This window comes from Aotus nancymaae, unplaced genomic scaffold (genome assembly GCF_030222135.1).
Source record: "Aotus nancymaae isolate 86718 unplaced genomic scaffold, 86718_ANA_hifiasm-v0.15.2.pri h1tg000012l, whole genome shotgun sequence".
Taxonomy (NCBI): domain Eukaryota; kingdom Metazoa; phylum Chordata; class Mammalia; order Primates; family Aotidae; genus Aotus; species Aotus nancymaae.
In genome coordinates this window covers 30083452-30106564 of record NW_026988423.1, presented here as the reverse complement: position 1 = coordinate 30106564, position 23113 = coordinate 30083452, and the positions used below count along the sequence as shown (strand labels likewise).

At 43.5% G+C, this 23113-nt stretch overlaps 1 protein-coding gene, 1 long non-coding RNA gene and 1 pseudogene across 2 annotated transcripts; 1 reads left to right on the top strand and 2 right to left on the bottom strand.

The window, feature by feature from the left end:
* Window positions 1-237: 237 nt before the first annotated feature.
* On the top strand, window positions 238-22822 carry LOC110568359 (uncharacterized). The gene is made up of 4 exons (XR_002478655.2): window positions 238-385; window positions 17176-17293; window positions 20195-20342; window positions 22812-22822. It is a non-coding gene; the product is annotated as an uncharacterized LOC110568359 (long non-coding RNA).
* EI24 (EI24 autophagy associated transmembrane protein) lies at window positions 3425-21120 on the bottom strand. Its single transcript, XM_021671234.2, has 11 exons — window positions 21061-21120; window positions 18135-18253; window positions 15317-15462; window positions 14404-14464; window positions 13173-13239; window positions 12450-12574; window positions 11357-11476; window positions 10241-10352; window positions 9147-9258; window positions 8227-8301; window positions 3425-7202 (listed from the first exon to the last, which is right to left on the bottom strand). Exons 2-11 carry the CDS (start codon window positions 18174-18176, stop codon window positions 7040-7042), a joined length of 1023 nt encoding a protein of 340 aa, XP_021526909.1. The 5' UTR covers window positions 18177-18253; window positions 21061-21120; the 3' UTR covers window positions 3425-7039.
* Window positions 15918-16013, bottom strand: LOC135274668 (U6 spliceosomal RNA; annotated as a pseudogene).
* Window positions 22823-23113: the final 291 nt, after the last annotated feature.

The window sequence follows — 23113 nt, the reverse complement described above, 5'->3', positions numbered from 1 at the left end:
TCCCGGCCAATACGACGCTTCGGGAGAGCGATAGGATTGCGGAACTGTCTGTCAAAGGAGGAGGTGTAAACCAAGCCGTGAATCCAGTTGTTAATTGGTTATTACAGCTATCATTTAGCAGTCTAGAGGCGGGTCTGTGTGCTCCCGCCGGGCTATCATAGGCCGGCGCATCGGACTCAGGAGCGAGGAAAGAACATGCCCCAAGCAGTTTGGTTGAGGGCCGAGGAGTGACGTGTCGGTCTGCGGAACCACTGAGAGTCGCGGTGGAAAGGCGTAGGCCGCTGACTCCCGTCATGTGACAAGAAGCGGAAACTACGCCGAAATAGGCCCACGCTGCAAGTCCCAGTAAGTCGGAATGCGGAGTCGCTGATCTCCGTCTTTTTAAGTTAGAAATTGTTACCTAATACAAGGTGAAATGAGAGGAGGGAAGCATTTTCTACTTACTTATTCTCAATTTAAACTCAAACGTTTCCTGGTCCAGACCGTTCCGTCTTTTGCAGGATGTGCCTGATAATTAGCTCAAGAGCTTTGACTGTGCTTTGGTAACTGCGGTGCACCTGAGAACCTTGACAGAGTTCACAAGGCATGGCCCTTTCTTCAGCCCCTGGCTTTGTGAAAGAGCGTGCCTAGGCCTAAAGGGGTTGCCGGGGCTAAGCTGGAAGCGTCTCCACTGCTAGCTGAAACAGCCGCCGCCGCGGAGACACAGCCCTCCCAAACAGCAGGCGGGGCTTCCTTGGGCGAGGACCAAGAGACAGCCCGGCCATGCCTTAGAAGCCCTTTTTAAGATAACCTGCCAGAGAGCCGCTCTCCCTATCTTAACTTGCCTCTCTTCTCCCGCACCCTACGGTCCCCCACCCCCAATAGCGTTGCTGAGGGCAGAGAAGGGGACGAAGTTTCAGCAGCAATTCCATCATCTCAGACTCGCAGCGTACACACCTACATCCTCACGCACTTCCACTCCCTGCACGCCTCGGTGAGCCAAGGCTACACCTGAGAGAGTGGGAACGTCCCGCAGCTGTTCGAACTTGTTGCCACTGCCACTCCCACAGCTTCCTATTTACTCTCCCATGAAGGGAACCCACCGTTTATTGAAAGGTCATTATTTAAACCAGTGCTTCAGAATCACATGTACTCTTTTCAAAATTCATATGACCAGGCTCCCCTCAGGACGTTATAATTCAATAGATCTGCTTTTTTGTTTTGTTTTTAATAGTAAGCGTTCGCAAAAGGAAACAAGCTGAGCCTGAAGGAATTACAGAACTTGAAGTAAATGCTTCTTTGAAACAAGAGTTTTTTCTCTTAAAAAAAAAAAAAAGCGGAGGCGGGGGGGGGCGGGATTAAAATTATAAAGATTGTGTTAAAGTTTTTTTGTTTTTTTTTTAAGTACTACCTCAAAATACTGAGGCCAGGCGCGGTGGCTCAAGCCTGTAATCCTAGCACTTTGGGAGGCTGAGGCAGGTGAATCACCTGAGGTCAGGAGTTCAAGAACAGCCTGGCCAACATGGCGAAACCGTGTCTCTACTAAAAATACAAAAATTAGCTGGGCATGGTGTCGGGCGCCTGTAATCCCAGCTACTCGGGAGACTGAGGCAGGAGAATCGCTTGAACCCGGGAGGCGGAGGTTGCAGTGAACCAAGATCGTGCTATTGCACTACAGCCTAGGCGACAGACACTCCGTCTCCAAAAAAAAAAAAACTATTAAAAAGTATTAAACATGTTTCTTAAAGAGAATACATTTAAGCTTCCAAATGATGAAATTAAGACAACCTTTTCAGAAGTCAAAATAATGTGTGAACAAAGTTTGAAAATCAAAGCTTGTTTTTAGGATGAGTCTTTGATACCAGTCCATGGGGAAAGGCTTATTTATGAATAAAATCAAAGGAAAACAAACTCATTGGAAAATCATTATTATTATTATTATTATTTTTATTATTTTGAGACGGAGTTTCGCTCTTGTTACCCAGGCTGGGAGTGCAATGGCACGATCTCGGCTCACCGCAACCTCCGCCTCCTGGGTTCAGGCGATTCTCCTGCCTCAGCCTCCTGAGTAGCTGGGATTACAGGCATGCACCACCATGCCCAGCTAATTTTTTGTATTTTTAGTAGAGACGGGGTTTCACCATGTTGACCAGGATGGTCTTGATCTCTTGACCTCGTGATCCGCCCGCCTCAGCCTCCCAAAGTGCTGGGATTACAGGCGTGAGCCACCGCGCCCGGCCATTATAATTATTATAAACAAACCTTGAGAGCCAGGTGTGATGGCTCAGGAGTGTAATCCCAGCACTTTGGGAGGTTGAGACGAGAGGATGGTTTGAGGTCAGGAGTTCGAGACTAGCCTGGGCAACGTGGTGAGATGCAGTATCTACAAAAAATAATTTTAAAAATTAGCTGGATGTGGTCGTGTAATCCCAACTACTGAGGAGGCTGAGGCAGGAGGATCGCTTGAGCCCAAAAGTTAGGCAGCAGTATGATCACACCACTTTACTCCAGCCTGGGCAACAGAGCAAGAAAGACCCTGTCTCTAAAATAAAATAAAATAAACCTAGAGTTTATACATGAATTTAGTGTATCAGCTAATCCTACTCCCTCCTGATTTATAAGACCAGAAGTTTTGAATTGTTTGTTTCAGAAAGCAGTGCTTTTACTATTTCATCAGTTGTATAAAAGGAATGTTTTGATGTAGAAGTTAGAACTTTCTTGAAAAGCTTTTGGTCTTTCTAAAGTATCAGTTTACCTTTCTTGTGTATCATTGATCAAAAGAAACTCATGCCTTCATCTCATCTGTAGCACACCAGAGTAATATGTACCCTTGAAGCTGTTTTCTCCAGAACCCACGTTTCTAAGTGTGTGCAAAGCTGTATTGCTGGGATTTCCAATGAATGCACTTCTGGATTCCACTGCTGCATGTTGTTTGCTTGGGTGTTTTGTCTTAATAAGATGTTGTTCTTTTTTTTTTTTTTTTTTTCATAGTTTGTCATCTGATAAGACATCTATTTCTTGGAATTATTTTTCATTTTTGATGGATTTTTTTTCAAGTAAGTGTTTTAGAAAAGCTGAATGGAAGCAAACATTGCCTTTTCGTGTTAGAAAATATCTGTATTTTGTCCTTGATAAATAGCATGGCTAGGTTTAGAAGTTTAGGAACAAAATTGGGACCCATCCACCCCACCCCTTATGCACAGACACATAAAAGCACACTTTCAAGGCATTATGACTTTATTGTCTGTGATCCAGCATTGTCTTAAGAAGCCTGATGCCAATCTGAGTCACATTCCTTTATGGGTAATCTATTTCCCTCTCTGATAAATTTTCTTTCCTTAGAGATTTCAACTATGTGTTTTGTCTTTTTTCATTTTTTCTGCTTTACATTTGGCAGGCCCTTTCAGTCTGAAAACTACAATTTGTATCATCAGTTTAGGAAATGTTCTTTGATTTTATTCGTCTCCATTTTTCTATTCTCATTTTCTGAAGTTGCTGTTGGACAAATGTTTTATCTCCTGGCTCTTGGATACCTCTACCATTCTTTTTTCTTGATCTTTTTGCTATATGTTCTGGAAGATTTCCTCAATATTATCTTGCAGTTCACTAATTTATCCTCTTCAATGTCACTTTTTTTTTTTTCTTTGAGACAAGGTCTCACTGCATCTACCAGGCTGGAGTGCAGTGGCACAATCTCAGCTTACTACATCCTCAACCTCCTGGGCTCAAACGATCCTCCTGCCTCAGCCCTCGAGTAGTGGGGAACACAGGCACAAGCCACCACACCCAGCTAAGTTTTGTATTTTTGTAGAGACGGGGTTTCACTATGTTGCCCAGGCTGGTCTTGAACTCCTGAGCTCACGCAATCCACCCACCTCGGCTTCCCAAAGTGCTGGGATTACAGGTATGAACATGACACACCTGGCCAGGGTCACTTTTATAAGCCATCTAATTTTTTAAAATTTCCATAACTGCTTTAATTTCCAAGAGTGTTCCTATTCTGTTCTTTTCACAATAATCTGTTCTTACATTATGGATGCAGTTGCTTCTGAAATGTCTATGAAAATTATTAGAATTATTAGAATTCTGAAGTTACTAGAATTTCTTAAATTACAGCTGGTCAAGGGGGCTCATGCCTGTAATCCCAGCACTTTGAGAGGCCAAGGCAGGTGGATCACAAGGTCAGGAGATCGAGACTATCCTGGCTAACGTGGTGAAAACCTGTAGTAAAATACAAAAAATATTTTAGTATTTTTTGTACTAAAAATACAAAAAATTAGCTGGGCTTGGTGGCATGTGACTGCAGTCCCAGCTACTCGGGAAGCTAAGGCAGGAGAACCGCTTGAATCCGGGAGGCGGAGGTTGCAGTGAGCCATAATCATGCCACTGCACCCCAGCCTGGGCAACAGAGCAAGACTCCATCTCAAAAAAAAAAAAAAAAATCTTAAGTTACCTTTTGGTTCCATAATTAGTTAAATTTCCTGCAGGGCCAGGTGTTGTTGTGTTTTGGAAAAGCTGCTGAAATGATTCCGATGTTGATTCCTCGTGAAGAGGAATAGTTAGAGGAACTTACCTAAATGATTAAGTGGTCTTTTTCTTTTCTGTAGGTCTCAAAGCACTACAGAACATTTACATTTGAAATCAGAATGAGTACAAGGAAAGGCTGAACATATGGCCTAACCTGCTCATCTTACTCAAAGATTATCTGAATTCCAGTGTTTTATTCAGCTTTGAGATCTGTGGAAAAATAGCTGATTATATAATTCTTAAAATTTTTGCATGTTCATTTGCTTGTCCCTCTCACTGGACTATCAGGTCCTAGATGGCAGTAATCATATCTTTCTAGTTCACCCTTGAGTCCCCAGTCTCTTGCTGAGTACCTGACAGAGTTAGTGCTCAAATACTTGTTACATGATTAAGTCATAGTTCCCCCACTTGATCCTTCAGTGGTTCTGCAGACTCATTTTAGGTCCATCTAAAATTTGTACTGGTGTATGGTTCTCATTGTTACAAAGGTGTAAATTACACTGACTGGAAGTCAGCTTCCTTTTAACTCCTCTAGGTTATACAGCTTAGGCAGAATACAGTTTTGAATTTTTTTTTTTTTTTGAGACAGTCTTGCTCTGTCACCCAGGCTGAAGTGCAGTGGCATGATCTCGGCTCACTGCAACCTCTGCTTCCTGGGTTCAAGTGATTCTCCTGCCTCAGCCTCCTGAGTAGCTGGAACTATAGGTGTGTGCCACCATGCCCGGCTAATTTTTTGTATTCTTAATAGAGACAGGGTTTCACCATGTTAGCCAGGATGGTCTCGATCTCCTGACCTCATGATCTGCCCGCCTTGGCCTCCCAAAGTGCTGGGATTACAGGCATGAGCCACCTTGCCCAGCCCAGAATGTTAATAAAAGGTGAGATGACTGCTAAACTGTCTATTCCACCCCACTACTGATGAACAGATAACCTTCACCAGACCAATCTCAATGATGGAAGTAAACACACATACAGGAGCATGTGTGTTTACCTTCAAAATTGGTTTACAACTCCCAGCAACAATTTTTTTTAACCTTTTATTTGTTTATCTTTTTAAGATGGAGTTTTGCTCTTGTTGCCTAAGCTAGAGTGCAATGACGCGATCTTGGCTCACTGCAACCTCTGCCTCCCAGGATCAAGCGATTGTCCTGCCTCAGCCTCCCCAGTACCTGGGATTACAGGCGTGCACCACTACGCCTGGCTAATTTTTTTTTGTATTTTTAGTAGAGATGGGGTTTCACCATGTTAGCCAGGCTGGTCTCGAACTCCTGACCTTAGGTAATACACCTGCCTCGGCCTCCCAAAGTGCTGGCATTACAGGCATGAGCCACCGCTCCTAGCGAGATACAGACTTTAGAACAAATAACAATCTGAGTCTCCCACCAAATATAAATGTGATTATAATAATATAATCCAGCCTTTCTCAAGGAACATTTTTCAGGGCTAATTTCTCAAATCTATAACTAAATTCTCTAAGACAAAGTCTTATATTCCATGAATACATTTCTCGAGGTCATAATTTGCAAACTCAACCATTACACATTTTGTGGGAAACCAGCTCACGTTTAATTGTGACATTTTAAAATTGTACAAGTATTTTGACATCTGCCCCCCACATTTAATCTCTTAAAATGACAGGAAAACATAAAGCAATCAAAGGTTTGATACGTTTACCCCTTCAGTTCCTATTTGCAGCACCCAGTATTCCTTTGAAATATCAAACAGACCTGGCAGTGGCCAACAGTACATTTCTGCCTGCCGTCTCCCACCCCCAACAGATTTGAAAAGTTCAGGTTTAGTGTTGTTGCAGTGGCACTTGTCCAGAATTGGTACTTCCCCATAGTTGGGGGACTTTAAATGTACCAGTGAAAATAGCTTTTTCCCCTTCAAGGGGAAGAAAGAAAATCACTCCTCAAAACCCAGCAGATCTGGCTGTGAGGTTTTTCCTCCTATGTCATCTCTTCAGGCTTTTTTTTTTTTTTTTTTTTTTGCAGTGGAGCAAGGAGACCAAAACCTAACCTGAGTTACAAGAAACAAGACAGTAATGGCTATAAAGGGAGTGACCAGGAGCAACTGGGACACTCCTTTACCTCCCATATCCAATGTATGTGCTTCACAGAAAAACAACAAAAATAACAAATCCACAAAATACAACAGCTAGAATTACAAAATCCATTCATCCAAGGGTGGTAGAAGGCAGGATGGAAAGGTGGGAGGGTAAATGGCACAGGGAGAAAATCAAAGTATTCAAATCAGTCCAGGCACAAGGACTGGCAAATGCTAGAAAATAGCTGCAGAAAAACCTGTGGTCCTTTCAGACTCACGGTGATGTTAAAAATCCACACACTGGTGTCGGAAACATTCTGCCTTACGTGCACCAGAGACAAAAATTCCAATTCCTCAGAGAGAAGGGAATACACAGAGGGCCCTTGGCAGAGTGGGTCCTGCCTTCCGTAGCAGGGGGAGGTGAACAAGGAAAGAGCTGCCACAGCCTCCTTCCAATCCCGCCCATCCCCTTTGGATGGCAGGCAACTCAGTGGCCTGCAGCAGCCTTCAGTTTGGCAGGAGATGGATGCGGTGAAGGGAACTTCTCTGCAGAAGTGGAGCTGCTCAGGGCAGACTGCAGGTAGACTGTCTTGTGGAAGAGTCTGTTGCTTAAGAAGACCACCAAGGAGAAGAGGCGCAACTGGAAGAGACTAAAAGGCAAGAAACCCACCTTGTTAGCTCCCCAGTTACTCAGAGTTATTTCTGTTATTTGACAACTTACCTGACATTAAAACTACACAGGGAAAGACAAGACAAATGAAATTTGATCAAGGAAATACAGATAGTAGGTACATGGATGGAACAGGCAACTAAAAATGCATTGGAGCCAGGTGTGGTGGCTCACACCTATAATCCCAGCATTTTGGGAGGCTGAAGCAGACGGATCACTTGAGAAAAAAATTAGCAGGGCATGGTGGCATGTGCCTGTATTTCCAGCTACCCGGGAGGCTGAGGCAGGAGAATTGCTTGAACCTAGGAGGTGGAGGTTGCACTGAGCTGAGATCGTGCCACTGTACTCCAGCCCAGGTGACAGAGCAACACTGTCTCAAAAAAACAAAAAAGAATGCACTGGGCCCTGCTGCTGCAATGAATGTAATGCAGTTACTAGCACTGAAGTATTGTGGCTCTTACAGGAAATAGTATTAATTCTGATTTGAGAAGTACTTTTCTTTTTATTTTTTTTATTTTCCTTTTCCACAAAATCACAGTTCAACTGAGAAGTACTTTTCTATGGCTGACTTCAGCGTACAGACTTCAAGCAGTGTCTGAAGGTATATTCTATCTGTGGTTGCAGGAAGAAGAGTTTCAAAAGAAAGTCAAATATTCCTCTTAAGATAAACAGTGAGCACTGCTGTATAGCAAGAGCATACATAAACCCAAAGCAAACCTAAGTCTCTAATACAAGTATCCACAGACTTAACCAAAATTGATCAAAGACCAATTGAGCTGTTCTTTGAAGTGATAAACCTTTATTATTGCTAAAAACTTATTTTAAAACATATTTTACTACTGTTATCGATAAACTCATGTGGCCTGATCATACAGCCTTCTACTTGACTGTGTATAATGGATCAATTTTGGAAAAAAAAATAAAATAAAGCCTCACTGACATAACTTTGGTGTTACAGCCCCAATCCTTTACACAGCAAAACTTCATCACTGGCCAGTACTTACTATGCTTTGCCAGGGGTCTTTGCTTCATTGGCGCTGATAATGAATAAAGGAAAGAGGATAGAGAAAAGGCAGCCACTGTTAATAAAATGAAAAGAAATAATTAGTCACCTTCATAACAGCCATAACTTTGGAGAAGATATTAGATACTCCAAGTTTCTTTGCTTCCAGTATAAATGTAATGGCTTGATGAAACCTCAATATATCAAACACATCTTTCATCAAACACACCTTTTTTTTTTTTTTGAGATGGAATCTCATTCTTTTGACCCAGGCTGGAGTGCCTGAGGTGATCTGCCCACCTCAGCCTCCCAGAGTGCTGGGATTACAGGCGTGAGGCACAGCACCAGGCCCATCAACCACATCTTTCAAAAAGAACAGATTTTTCTAAGCATTGGGTATGTTTAACATTGCTCTACGGCCTGGGGTGGTGGCTTACGCCTGTAAACCAGCACTTTGGGAGGCCAAATCGAGTGGATTACTTAAGGTCAGGAGTTCAAGATCAGCTTGGCCAACATAGTGAAACCCTTCTCTACTAAAAATACAAAAAGCCGGCCATGGTGGTGGGTGCCTGTAATCCCAGCTACTCAGGAGGCTGAGGCAGGAGAATCACTTGAACCCGGGAAGCGAAGGTTGCAGTGAGCCGAGATTGTGCCACTGCACTCCAGCCTGGGCAACAGAGCGAGACTCTGTCTCAAAAAAAACCCAAAAATTTCTCCAGGAGGCAACATAGAAAAAGAATATGGGATATAGGGACATGCATACTAGATCTTCATGCTAACAAGTGTAGAAACAACCTGCAGGTCTCCTGATGGACAAATAACTATGTAGAAAGCATAACATAGAACCAAGCAAACAAAAGGTACCAACTTCATGAATTTTTATTTTTACTAGTCTCCTTCAAATCCCTCTAGCCAAATTACCTGATAATATATGAGGACTGCATTGCTGTGAGAAAAGCCAAGGGCAAACCAAACCCAAAGTAGTAAGGCCAATTCCTTTCTATGTTAGACAACCGCTGGTGCATTTCAATTCCTAAAACAAGAAAGCCAATACAATTAGTTATTATTTTTCCTTTTAGTCAAGTGACCAAACTATGGTAGACAAACCATGAGTTTTAGGTACAGATTTTTTTAAAATTATTATTTGAGACAGTCTTGCTTTGTTGCCCAGGCAAGAGTGCAGTGGTGCAATCTCAGGTCACTGCAACCTCCATTTCCCAAGTTCACGCGATTCTCCCAGCCTCCCAAGTAGCTGGGATTACAAGCACCCGCCACCACATCCAGCTAATTTTTGTATATTTTTAGTAGAAACAAGGTTTCACCGTATTGGCCAGGCTGGTCTTGAACTCCTGACCTCAGGCAATCTACACGCCTCGGCCTCCCAAAGTGCTGGGATTACAGGTGTGAGCCACCGCACCTGGCCTAGGTACAGATTTAGAACAGAGCTACAGCATGTAAATTAGAAGTGTACAAATCTGATATAAAGCATATGAAGCTTTTTACAATTCCGTAATCGTAATTTCAAAGCTGACAGGCTAAGTGAATTAAGAATTTCAGCACCAGCATCCTTTGTCAGGATTAGTATGGAACTAAGCCAAATAGCAAATCCAGAGGATGCCATCCTGTAAGTATCAGTTAACCTCTTTCAACTCACACACACCCTGGTAAATATCTGAAGGTCTTTCTGAAACACCCTCAAAAGAATCCAGATGCTGACATCAATTCAGTTTCTCTAATTCAGAACAACTCATGCTCATTTATGACATCTTACAGCCCAGTCAGAGATATATCATGTTAAGCACCAAAAAGATAATGTTATACTACCACGTCCCCCAGCCTCAAAGTTGAGAGTTAAACCCTCTAAGCTGAATGTAAGCTCCCTCTTGCCAATGAGACTGTGTCCCTCCTAAGATGGTTTGCCTAGAGCCTGACTATTGAGTAGTTTAAGAAGTCTGCTTAGCAGTAGCATTTCCAAACTGGGCCTCCATTTTCTGGATTTCTTTAGATGGACTTACCTTTATTGAACCAACGATATTCAAAGCAGTACAGTGAGTAGAGAAGAGACATATGCAGGAGACTAACCAGCTGACCGACAAGATGGATGGGAAAGAGACTCACAAACATTCCCTGAAGAACAATATGGAAAATCTTAATCCCAAAGCCTCGGTAATTTAACACCATTCACCTGCCATTCTCCAATCATGACTGTCTGAGATAGCTTCCTAGCTGCTTCTCAAGTTTCTAAAAGGCCAGGTACAGGCTTGGCACGGTGGCTCATGCTAGTAATCCCAACACTTTGGGAGGCTGAAGCAGGAGGGTCTCTTGAGGCCAGGAGTTCAAGACTAGACTGGGCAACAAAGTGAGACCCTGTCTCTACAAAAAAAAGTTTAAAATTAAGCTGAGCATGATGGCATGTGCCTGTAGTTCCAGCTACTCAGGAGGCTAAAGCAGGAGTACTGCTTGAGCCCAGGAGTTTGAGGCTGCAGTGAGGCTATGATTGTGCCACTGCATTCCAGCCTAGGTGACAAAATAAGACCCTGTCTTTTTTTTCCTTTTTGAGATGGAGTTTTGCTTTGGTCACCCAGGCTGGAGTGCAATGGCACAATCTCAGCTCACTGTAACCTCTGCCTCCTGGGTTCAAGAGATTCTCCTGCCTCAGCCTCCCAAGTAGCTGGGGATTACAGGCACCCGCTACCATCCACAGCTAATTTTTATATTTTTAGTAGATCACCTAAGGTCAGGAGTTTGAGACCAGCCTGACCATGTTGGTCTCAAACTCCAGACCTTAGATGATCCACCCGCCTTGGCCTCCCAAAGCGCTGGGATTACAGGCATGAGCCACCATGCCCAGCCAACTCTGTCTCTTAAAAAAAAAAAAAAGTTTGGCATAACTATAAAAAGGAAAAAAAAAGTTCCACCTGGCAGGACTGGAAAATAACCAGAGTAGCAGAAAAGAGCAGGTAAATTCAATTTTTAAATTCTTATTTCTGTGAAAAAAAACTATTTAAAAATTATTACCTCCCACCAGCATATATATACTACTCTATAATTATAATACTCTTTGTGAAGCTCCCTCTAGTGAAACATTTTTTAAAATAAAGCTGTCTGTGTGCCCAGAAGACCATTCTCACCTGAATGAGGAAAAGAGCCTGCAGCAAAAGGTTGAAGAGCATGTCAGCAATTATTTTGCTGACACTAGGGAATGGGTGAGGCTTCCTCCCTGATACCTCAAATGCCAGGTCAGCTATATCCTGTAACAGAGAAAAGTGTACCAAAACACGAATTAAATGGCCTTGATATACATCCCCAAAGCTAAGGCCTCTGGTCTGCCACTAGAGCTGCCAGTTAAGAAAAGGTTTATTTAAAAATAAGCTGAGCATGATGGCATGTGCCTATAGTCCCAGCTACTCAGGAGGCTAAGGTAGGAGGACCACTGCCTTACACGGTGGCTCACACAGTGGCTCACGCCTATAATCGCAGCACTTTGGGAGGCCAAGGTTAGCAGATCAAGATGTCAGGAGTTCCAGACCAGTCTGGCCAACATGGTGAAACCTTATCTCTACTAAAAATACAAAAAAACTTAGCTGGGGATGGTGACACACACCTGTAGTCCTAGCTACTTGGGAGTCTGAGGCAGGAGAATTGCTTGAACCAGGGAGGCGGAGGTTGCAGTAAGCCAAGATCACGCCACTGCATTTAAGCCTGGGCGACAGAGCCAGACTCTGTCTCAAAAAAAAAAAGAAAGAAAAGGCACCAGACATCTGGCAGTGAGATGCTGAGAAAATAATTCCATTCTATAAGAAAAAAAAAGGCTGAGCACAGTGGCTCATGCCTATAATCCCAGCACTTTGGGAGGCTGCGGTGGGCGAATCATCAGGTCAGGAGTTTGAGACCAGCCTGGCCAATAAGGTGAAATGCTGTCTCTACTAAAAATACAAAAAATTAGCAGATTGGGAGGCTGAGGCAGGAGAATCACTTGAACCTGGGAGGTGGAGGTTGCAGTGAGCTGAGATTGCACCACTAAACTCCAGCCTGGCAACAGAGCGAGACTCAGTCTCAACAACAACAAAAAAGGAACACAAAGATCACTTTGCCTCTTGGCCAAAAAACATTAAGGCTGAAAAATACGCCCCTCTACATGGCTACTAACTTTACAGGCTGAAACTTGTCACCTGTCAACCAATCATGCTGTGGGACCCAGACTCCATTCTGCCCTGGACTTACCTGGAACCAAATAGCATTCACCACTTTGCTAAGCACAAACAAGGGGAGCACCCAAAGAGCACTGAAAATTGACGTGAGGAAGAATTCCAGCCACGACCAAACATCTCCATGTAGTGACGGGTCACCTAAGAAAGAGGAAACAAGTTATTAGAAATGGAGAAATGGAAACCCAGAAGACCAAATGTGGAACCCCCATCTCGTGACTATTCTCTGTCTCCTCTTGGATCTTTCTAGTTCTTGCCAGCACATCACTATACTTATCCCAAAGAATCTAATTGATAATAGACACACCACATTCTGGCCACAATTCCAATTCAGATAAACCACAGATATGTGCTGCTTGTCTTGATGCAAACCTGCTTATATGATGGTTAACGAGATGCCACGGTGATTACCAGTACGATATTTGCAGGATACCATCTGGGTTTAAATCTCAGCTCTGCCACTTATTAATGGTTTAACCTTGGTAACTTCCATTTCCTCATTCATAAAATGAATAGAGTAACAGTACCCATCTTAAAAGGTTGTTGAAAGGTCTGAGTTAAAAAACAGCTAACGCTGTCATCTGAAGGCTTTAGGGGAATAACTAAACATAAATTTTTAAAAAGAATAAAACAAAAACAGTGAAAGCTCCTGGTACACAGGAAATGTTCAGTAAACTGAGGAAGACTGAAACATCTCCCACTCCGTCTCCAATAGACAAGGAGCAGGGCATATACTTACCAATGATTCGGGCTGTTACTGACTGAAGCACAGGAATAAATACTCGATAAAACAAGAGGAGACTGAACTAAAGAAAAGAAGTAACAAGGCAAACATCAAAAGCCAGTCTTTAAAACAGGAGTTTCAAGTTTTAGTGTAATGATTTTATAGATGGGAGTGCCTTTTATAAATCAGGAGGCCTAGGCCGGGTGCAGTGGCTCACACCTGTAATCCCAGCACTTTGGGAGGCCAAGGCAGGTGGATCACTTGAGGTCAGGAGTTCGAGACCAGCCTGGCCAACATGGTGAAACCCTGTCTCTACTAAAAATACAAAAATTGGCTGGGCATGGTGGTGCATGCCTGTAATCCCAGCTACTGGGGAGGCTGAGGCAGGAGAATCACTTGAACCTGGGAGGCAGAGTTTGCAGTGACATGAGATCAGCCACTGCACTCCAGCCTGGGCAACAGAGTGAGACTCCATCTCAAAAAAAATGAAATCAATCAGCAGGCCTGAAAAAGCGCCAAACTCGATCCATTTCTATTTCTCAACACTCCAATTGAGAGACACCAACTTGATACTGCCTATAAAACAATGAAACTTTCGGGGGCATAGAGGAACATTTTAAGTAGTATTCAGGCCAAAATACAGTCATGTACTAAGTACACGGGAATACATATTAATTAAATTTAAAGCTAACATATGAAAATATCTGTGAATTGTTTAGATTGAATTACTCTAAATTCTAAGTCAAAGGAAATATTTAACTACCCATTCTTCAAAGTACCAAAATTTCACTTAAGCCTACACTGATTCTCAGTTAATCGCAGGCAATCTTCTCTGCTGTAGGTTTCAATGGTAATTAATTCTTGTTGATCACTATAAGCAGAAGCAGGGAGAACCTTGTTCTTGTCTGCCCTTCCCCTCTAATTCCCCATAGTTGCTGTTAGCATTTTAAAATGTCTAGACAGTGTCAAGAGAAACTGCTACCTATAATACTTGTGAATGAGTCATTTTAGAAACAAAATACAAACTGTATATTCAGGGCTGTGATGTTTGTTTACATACAAGTGTGCTTTCTTGGGTGGGAATAAAATCACTGCAGATGCACAGACTCCTGAGTTATATTCCTAAGTATACATTAGCAGATGAAAACTATTTGTCTCAGTGTTTCAAAAAAACAGTTCCTAACTATCAACCCAGCAACAATCTGAAGATGCTTATAAGGCACCTGGAATTTAAAGAAGAACTTACCCAGAACACTCCACCATTCCAAGCACAACACTGGAAAATTCTACTAACAATACGTGGTTCACTGGAAAAGACCACATGTATTTAGTTCATAAGGCGTAAGTTATTTCCTAATTGTGATTCAGTAGTTCGTTTTATATCTTTTGTGGGTACTATATTATTTTTCAGTACCTCATGTTCTCCCAACATTCTAATGTCAGTCAATGAGAAAAAATGAGTCAATGAGACCAAAAAATGGTCAGGCACAGTGGCTCACACCTGTAACCCTAGCACTTTGGGAGGCCAAGGTAGGCAGATCAACTGAGGTCAGGAGTTCAAGACCTGCCTGGACAACATGGTGAAACCCCGTCTCCACTAAAAAATACAAAAAATTAGCCAGGCATGGTGGTGCTCACCTGTACTTCCAGCTATTCGGAGGCTGAGGCAGAAGAATTGCTTGGACCCAGGAAGCAGAGGCCACAGTGAGCTGAGATTGCACCACGGCACTCCAGCTTGGTTGGGTGACATAGCAAGACTCCATCTCCAAATATATATATATTTATTTATTTTTGGGGAACCAGCTTTTAAAAGAAAAGTATTTTCTAAAGTCTGATGTTAGAAAAGATGAAAAGAGAAAGTGTGGGGCAGGGGTTCTTCTATTAATATATAAATCCACACAGGCTTCCCTAGAAGTATCTATCAAACCAAATAGTATTTTGTGATTCTCTATTCAGCATTCTGATTTAATGTCATGACATTTTTAGCAAGGATTATTGTTAGACTCTAGTTTAAGTCAATGTTGTGGGCAGAGGGGAAGTCATTTGCAACATTTTTCTGGGAAAAAGCACAAAAGAAATGACCTGGTACTGAAATGTCAAGTCACTACATAGGGTCTTCCCTCCCCTGGACATTTTGACATCAGGCATGCACTCCTTACCTCTCTTGCTTCCGCTCTATACTCTGGGCTCTTCTCTGTGCCAAGACACTACTTGCCCTTCTTCGACGCTGCTCCTCTCTCTTCTGCTGGATTCGAGCGTCTAGCTTTGAGATGGTACAAATACCCCAGATGGAGTCTTTGATTCCCTATAGAAAAGGTTGTTGTTGTTGTTATTATTATTATTTGAGACAGGGACTTGCTCTGTCACCCAGGCTACAGTGCAGTGACTCAATCACAGGTCACTGCAGCCTCCAACTCCTGGGTTCAAATTAATTCTCCTGCCTCAGCCTCCCAAGGAGCTATGAATACAGATGTGCACCACCATACCTGGCTAACTTTTAAATTTTTCTTCTGTAGTGGTGAGGGTCTCACATGTTCATCAGGCTGGTTTCAAACTCCTAGCCTCAAACAATCCTCCTGCTTCAGCCTCCCAAAGGCTAAGAATTCACTCATGCATCCATCCCCCACCCATGTACTGCATATCTTCAATAAGCTATATATTGGTCATATAGAAATGCTCAAGAAGCTTATAACTTAGTAGAAAAAGCACACAAGTAAACAAAAAAAATTACATTATAGTTTTTTTTAAAAAAAAAGTTTTTAAAATATGAAACATTTTGTGAATTTGCATGTCATACATAGGAGCCATGCTAATCTCTGTATCGTTCCAATTTTAGTACATGTGCTACAGAAACACACATAGTTTAATAAGTACCACAAGAGATGTACGGCCCAAGTAGATTGTCAGCACTGGGGTATTCAACTTCATTAGAAGGCAGAAAAAGTTACTCTGGAAGCAATGGCCAAGCTGGATTTAAGAATGGATGGCATTCTCGCCTACTGTTATTAGACAAAACAAATTTTTGAAATAATAGCTAGAATTCAGAGAAATGGGCAAGTTTATGTATTATCTGCTGACAGAAGCATAAGTTGGCACAGTGTGCCTTTGATCTTTTTTGTCTGAGTAATTTTACTCTTAATTTTGCTTTTAGCTTCTAAATCTTCCACCATTAATTTTTTAAATCAGGAAATTCCATCTATCTAAGGTAGTTAATTCAAATGCCTGAGGGCCTAGTACATGCTAGGATTATAGGATCCCCATCTCTAAGACATCTACAGTATGGTGAGGAAGACAAACATGTAAACAGCACACTGTAGAACTGCAGAACCAACACAGGGTTGAATTTTTTTTTTAAACGAGAGTTTTGCTCTGTCACCCAGTGCAGTGGGGTGATCTTGGCTCACTGCAACCTCCGCTTCCCAGGTTCAAACAATTGTCCTGCCTCAGCCTCCTGAGTAGCTGGGATTACAGGTGTGTGCCACCATGCCTGGCTAAATTTTTTTTTTGTATTTTTAGTAGAGACGGGGGTTTTGCTATGTTGGCCAGGCTGGGAGGGTTGAAATTTTATAGCACACGAATGGCAAGACAACAAGGCAAAGGTGTTAAAAGTAGATCATATGCAGCTGGGCACAGTGGCTCACGCCTGTCATCCTAGCACTTTGGGAGGCTGAGGAAGGTGGATCACTTGAGGTCAGGAGTTCAAGACCAGCCTGGCCAACATGGTAAAACACCATCTCTACTAAAAATACAAAAATTAGCCAGGCATGGTGGTGCATGCCTGTAATCCCGGCTACCTAGGAGGCTGAGGCAGGAGAATCACTGGAACCTGAGAAGTGGAGGCTGCAGAGAGCCGAGACTGTGCCACTGCACTCCAGCCTGGGCAACAGAGCAAGAGTCTGTCTCAAAAAAAAAAAAGTAGATCATATGCATAAAGTATTTTTAGACCTTCTAAGATATCCTTTCAGTCTTCTCTCTTCTGATCAAAAGTAATAACCTTTTTACTTTCTCACTCTGCTAGAGTGCACTGGTACCATCATAGCTCACTGCTGCCTTATAATCCTGGGCTCAAGCAGTCCTCCCTCAGTCTCCCAAAGTGCTGAGATTACAGGTGTGAGCCACCTCCCCTGGCCATAAAGGTAACCTGTTAAACTCTCCCACTAAAGAAATAACCAACCTCCTCCAAGAATTGGCCTCTCTCACGCTAGTGGAAATATAAAAAGAGGGGGTTACAACTGGGACATTACTAGATTTCAGACATAAATTAAAAGTAGTGGACTTTTGGGCTATGGGTAATTTGGATGACTGGGTCCTAAACAGATCTTTATAGGGCATTTTCCTAGAGTATCCCCCTCACCTGCACAGCTTGTAGAATGGGAAGAAAAAAGGTTCTGGCTGGGTGCAGTGGCTCATGCCTGTAATCCCAGTACTTTGGGAGGCTGAGGTGGGCAGATCACTTAACCCAAGAGCTCAATACCAACCTGAGCAACATGCCAAAACCCCATCTCTACTTTAAAAAAAAAAATTTTTTTTTTAATACGTGAAAAATTAGGGAAAAAAACGATAGGTTCTCTAATTTAAATCTGAATTAATTAGTTTAGGTAATAGTACTGTACCAATGTTCATTTCTTATAGTTTTGACAAATGTACCATGGTTATATATTAACATTAAGGGAAGCTGATGAAGGATATATGGGAACTCTCTGTACTACCTTATAACTTTTCTGTAAATCTAAACACATTCCAAAATAAAAAGTTAAAAAAAAAAAAAAAGCTCTGAAGCCAAGATGACCAAGGTCCCAATACTAGAGACATTCACTCAAGAGGTCTTCCAAGCACTTGCGAGAGTGCCTGCAAGATGTGGAGCAATAAAAACCCAAGAAATATGACAAAAGCTCCAAAAACCCCACAGGATTTTCTAGATAGTTCCTTCAGCAAAAAAGGCCAAGAGATGAATTCCTAGAAACAAGACGTACTCACTCTGGCAAGGTCCTGGAGAAAGGTTTTGACACTGTCAGCCATCTCTTCACCACCAAACTATCAACTATACAGAGGAGAGAGAAGTATCCCCCAGTCTCTCATCATGAAGGACCTGGAAACTGATGGAACATAATGGGGGCAAAATATTTCTTTTAAAGATAAGTTACTTTATGATCATTTCCACATGATTACCTCACATACTTGTAGCTCTAGTAAGATAGTAGCAGATTCTAGCACTAAGAGAGTGAATCAAGTAAAGCTATTCCTGTACAGCTGAAACCTAAAATCTCTAATTTTTTTCGAATCCACTCACCAACATTTCATTTTTACATGGGGTATATGTGGTCTTGACCGGTAAACCTCCTCTAACCCTCAATGCCCCTAACTATCCCTCCTATACATTCTAAGCACTTTTGAGGGTTTGGAGATGGATGATAATTACATTTCAATATCCTCTTATGCAATTTTTATGTTTGCTGGATACCTTCAAATACTTGAATGAAAATACAAAAGCAAGATAAAAGTTCTTACAAAAATTACTAAACACATGCTTCAGTCATACAGAGCCCTCAGGCACACATGAAAGTTTAAGGTATGACATGAAATTGCCTACCAAAACTTCCAAATAGATGTTCTCTATGTTTTCTAACTTTACATATATACAGATATAATTTTAACATGCAATAAACAGTGGATTTTAAACTAAGCCTCAAAAAAAGTTCATATGTATAAACAGTCTTTAAAACAGTAAGACTTTCCCATTTTATGTCTCAGGTGAATGGGATATCTAGTTTCAAAAATTAAGAATTTGAGAGTTCATGTGTATAAATACTTCTTTTTTTTTTTTTGAGACGGAGTCTCGCTCTGTAGCCAGGCTGGAGTGCAGTGGCGTGATCTCGGCTCATTGCAATCTCCGCCGCCCCAGTTCAAGCCATTCCCCTGCCTCAGCCTCCCAAGTAGCTGGGATTACAGACGTGCGCCATCACATCCAACTAATTTTTGTATTTTTAGTTGAAACAGGGTTTAACCATGTTGGCCAGGATGGTCTCGTTCTCCTGACCTCGTGATCCTCCTGCCTCAGCCTCCCAAAGTGCTGGAATTACAGGTGTGAGCCACCGCACCCAGCTTTTAATACACTATTCTCATATTTAATGTAAGATGACTTTTAAGGTGAATAGAAAACCCACTTTCAGACATTTTTAAGAACTTAATATTCTAAAGTTCTCAACACTCACTAAACCAAGTTGCAGTATTCTCAATTTACGAGGTATGACCATAATACAATGACGGACTTTCACAAGCAGCTTGTACAAACCAAATTTCAAAACATAAGTACACTTTCCCCGACCTTTAACCATTTCACCAAACTGCTCCTCAATGACCTAACTGAACTAATGCCATTCAGAACTGGAAGAGCAAGGGATATGGCAGTAGGAAGGCAATTTGCACAACACTGTATGGCCTCTGCTTCTTAGGTCAAATCCTACACAGATGGGCTGACTTCAGATAGATGTCTCTAGGGTAAGAAACTTCTGTTAATACTTCCAACTGTTCCCCCCTGAAGACAAACACCTTAGAGTTCCAATCGCGTAGGTACAGCCATACAGACATGTTCTCAGGGTTGTGGTGAGGGCAGCTGAGCTAGCTGACTAGCAAATGCTCAGTGATATGCAAGACACTAGTTTGTAAAGACTCACAAATCCACTCCCTTAACCTGCCACTTGCTCATCTATAAATTAAGAGTACTAAACTTCTTCATAGGTTTCTTGCATCTAATAGAGCAAAACAGCATTAAAAAAAACTTAAAACACAACCCCACTAAAGTGAGCCAGCTTGGAGGTTTAAGGAAGCCCATTACTTGGCCTGGATTTCTCACAGGGAACTGACAGGGAACCTGAAACATTCTGTTTCAGTCCGCAACAGCTGTGTCATTTGATCCCTGGCCAGCTAACACCTGGTTTCTGCATGTACCAAGTGGCTGGGCACCTCTTGACCAAGAGTGGCCTATGAAGGATAAATCATTTCACTTTTATACTTAGATCCTAACATCCTTCCTACAGGAATATTTGGTGAATTACCCAATCTGACAAATAGCTGAGGCATCGAGGAAAATAACTTGCCACAATTGAGATCACACACAGAGACTGACACGGGGGGAATCCTACAGCTGAGCTAGATAGATGAAGATGCATCTGGTTCATTTAACAGGTGAGAGAACCAAATCTCAGAAATTAAATGACTTGCCCAGACTGACAGCAAATGAATGGCAGCGACCGTGAACCTCAGAACCCTGGTGTCCTAACGTTACCTCGGTCGAGACTTGTTTTTACTTAAGCTCTGCAATGAAGATTTTTGTTTTAACACGACCATTCCATGGACAAATAACCTCTCAAACCTGGAAACACAAATGCCATTAAATTTCTAACAGTCATTAGAAGCTAGTAAGCATCTGCTGAGGCACAGTCCTGCACTTTCATTTCTAAGTCACTAAACCCAAGTCTCACAAGCAGGAAGCTGTCACAGTCCACTCCAGGTACAGGGAAGGTAAACATCCTCACTTCCCACGGGGCTCCACTGGCTACCTCCGAGTCCAAGGGTCCACTCGGGCCCGTCTCCTCACAGCTCCTAGGCAATTCGGCTGAAAACTGGTCTCCCTCCCTAGGCACAGCTGTGCACGAGGTGCGGACCGCGCACACTCCGGGTCACACAGGGAGCTAAAGATAGCCGCGCCGCACCTGGGGCGGCCTCGCCCGGGGATGCGCCCAGCGTCTGGCCCCTTCCGGCTCCATCCTGCCCCTTCCCGCGAGGGGTCCTCGCCGGCAGCCCACCAACCCACGCTCGGGCCCTGCCTGCCCTCCGGGTCCCATCCGCTCAGTATGGGCGGAGCGGCAGCCCCAAGGACTGGCTTGGCGAAGCCCGCACCTACCCGCAGCTCCGCCGCCGCGGTTCCAGCCCGGCCCCTTGCCCACCGCGGGCCAGCTCCGCCGGGACGCTCCCAGGGCCGGGGCCGCTGCGCCCGCACTGGGCATGCCCGGGCCGCACAGGACCGCTGGGAAGTCGGGCGGGCGCGAAGGACCCGCCGGGGCGACGGGGCGGGGCCCAGAGCCGAGGGGCCGGGCGGCGCGGAGCGTCGGAGACTGGGAAATGTAGTCAGTCCAGGGCCGCGCCTCGCGCAGCGTGCGGGGTCGTCCGCTTCCCGGCTCCGCCTTGCGGCGGAGAGGACCCCTTGCCCCTCTCCGTCGCCTCCTCCCGGATCCCATTCTCAGTGAACTCTCCTCCTGTTCTTTGCCTTCCCCCATTGACTCCACAGCGTTGCTTGTGTTTCTAAAATCCTGTGAAATTAGTAACAGGAGAGCAGTAAAATACAGAGGGGACCTTGGTTTATCTGATTGCAGATTTTCTGTAAAAGTTACTAACAAATGATGGGTTCAAATCAAGCTTCACTAGCAATGATCCAGGATAGGACAAGCTCCCATCCAATTTGGCTGCATTATGTTTGTGTAATCTTATGGCAAAGGAGTAGTTGAAATGAAACAAGGTAGAGAATCGCTGTTCTCATCTCCATCCCACAAGTCCAGTTCTACCGCAGGAAGGGCAGCTTCTTAGCATGGAACTGGAAAGGAGGCAAAGTTTTACCTCTCCCCTTTTAGGGGTTCTCCTCTGGGCCTGAGCATTAAACTGACATAAGATAGATTAACAAGAGAAAAACTGTGAGGAAAAACTCAAACCGTTTTTCCCTACTCTCACACCAACATGGTCAACACAGAAGAGTTTTGTGATCAAATGGGTGGGGTTTTTTTTCCCACACACCCCAAGCAGGGGACACCAGCTGGGTGTCCCCTAATTCAATTCCATCCTGATGCTATTTTCTGGAGGTGGCCTCAGATCCCACAGACTGAGGGCTCAGTCCCCAAGACTACTCTCCCCTTCAGACACCAGTCACAAGTTCAGGTACCCTGAACTTCTAACTAACAGGTTTCAATTTGGGGCTCCAGCCATCCACCCTTTGGGTTTCATTAATTTGCTAGAGTGGCTCACAGGGAAATATTTACCTTTACTGGTTTATTAGAAAGACTCTTTAATAACTGCACTCTAGCCAGGGAGACAGAGCAAGACTCCGTCTCAAAACAAAACAAAAACATAGCAATAATTCTTGCTCCAAAGTGGTATAATTTGGAGTGGCATATTCTCCCATCCTTCAGAACACCAAGCCTCACCTATAACCTTTTCTCCCTTATTCCCAACCTGTTATATCCATCCCATTTCTTTTTTCTACCACCTCTGGCTGTGCTTGGAGATACTTGTGTTAGGACCACCTACAGAATCGGACTTTTTTTTTTTTTTTGAGATGGAGTCTTGTTTTGTTGCCCAGGTGGGAGTGCAGTGGTGTGATCTCGCCTCACTGCAACCTCCACCACCTGGGTTCATGCAGTTCTCCTCTCAGCCTCCCAAGTAGCTGGAATTACAGGGATGCACCACCACATCCAGCTTTTTTTTTTTTGTGGTCTGGAGCAGAGATGGAATCTCGCTCTTTACCCAGGCTGGTGTACAATGGCATGATCTCGGCTCACTGCAACCTCTGCCTCCCAGGTTCAAGCAATTCTCCTGCCTCAGACTCCAGAGTAGCTGGGACTACAGGCTTGCGCCACCATGCCTGACTAAGTTTTGTATTTTTAGTAGAGACAGGGTTTCACCATGTTGGCCAGGCTGGTCTCGAACTCTTGACCTCATGATCCACCCACCTCAGCCTCCCAAAGTGCTGGGATTACAGGTGTGAGCCACCGCGCCCAGCCTTTGTTTTTTGTTTTGTTTTGTTTCTTTGTTTGCTTGGTTGTTTGTTTTTATGACAGAGTTTTGCTCTTGTCACCCAGGCTGGAGTGCAGTGCAATGGTGTATGGTCTCAGCTCACTGCAACCTCTGTCTCCCAGTTTCAAGTGATTCTCCTGCCTCAGCCTCCCAAGTAGCTGGGATTACAGGCG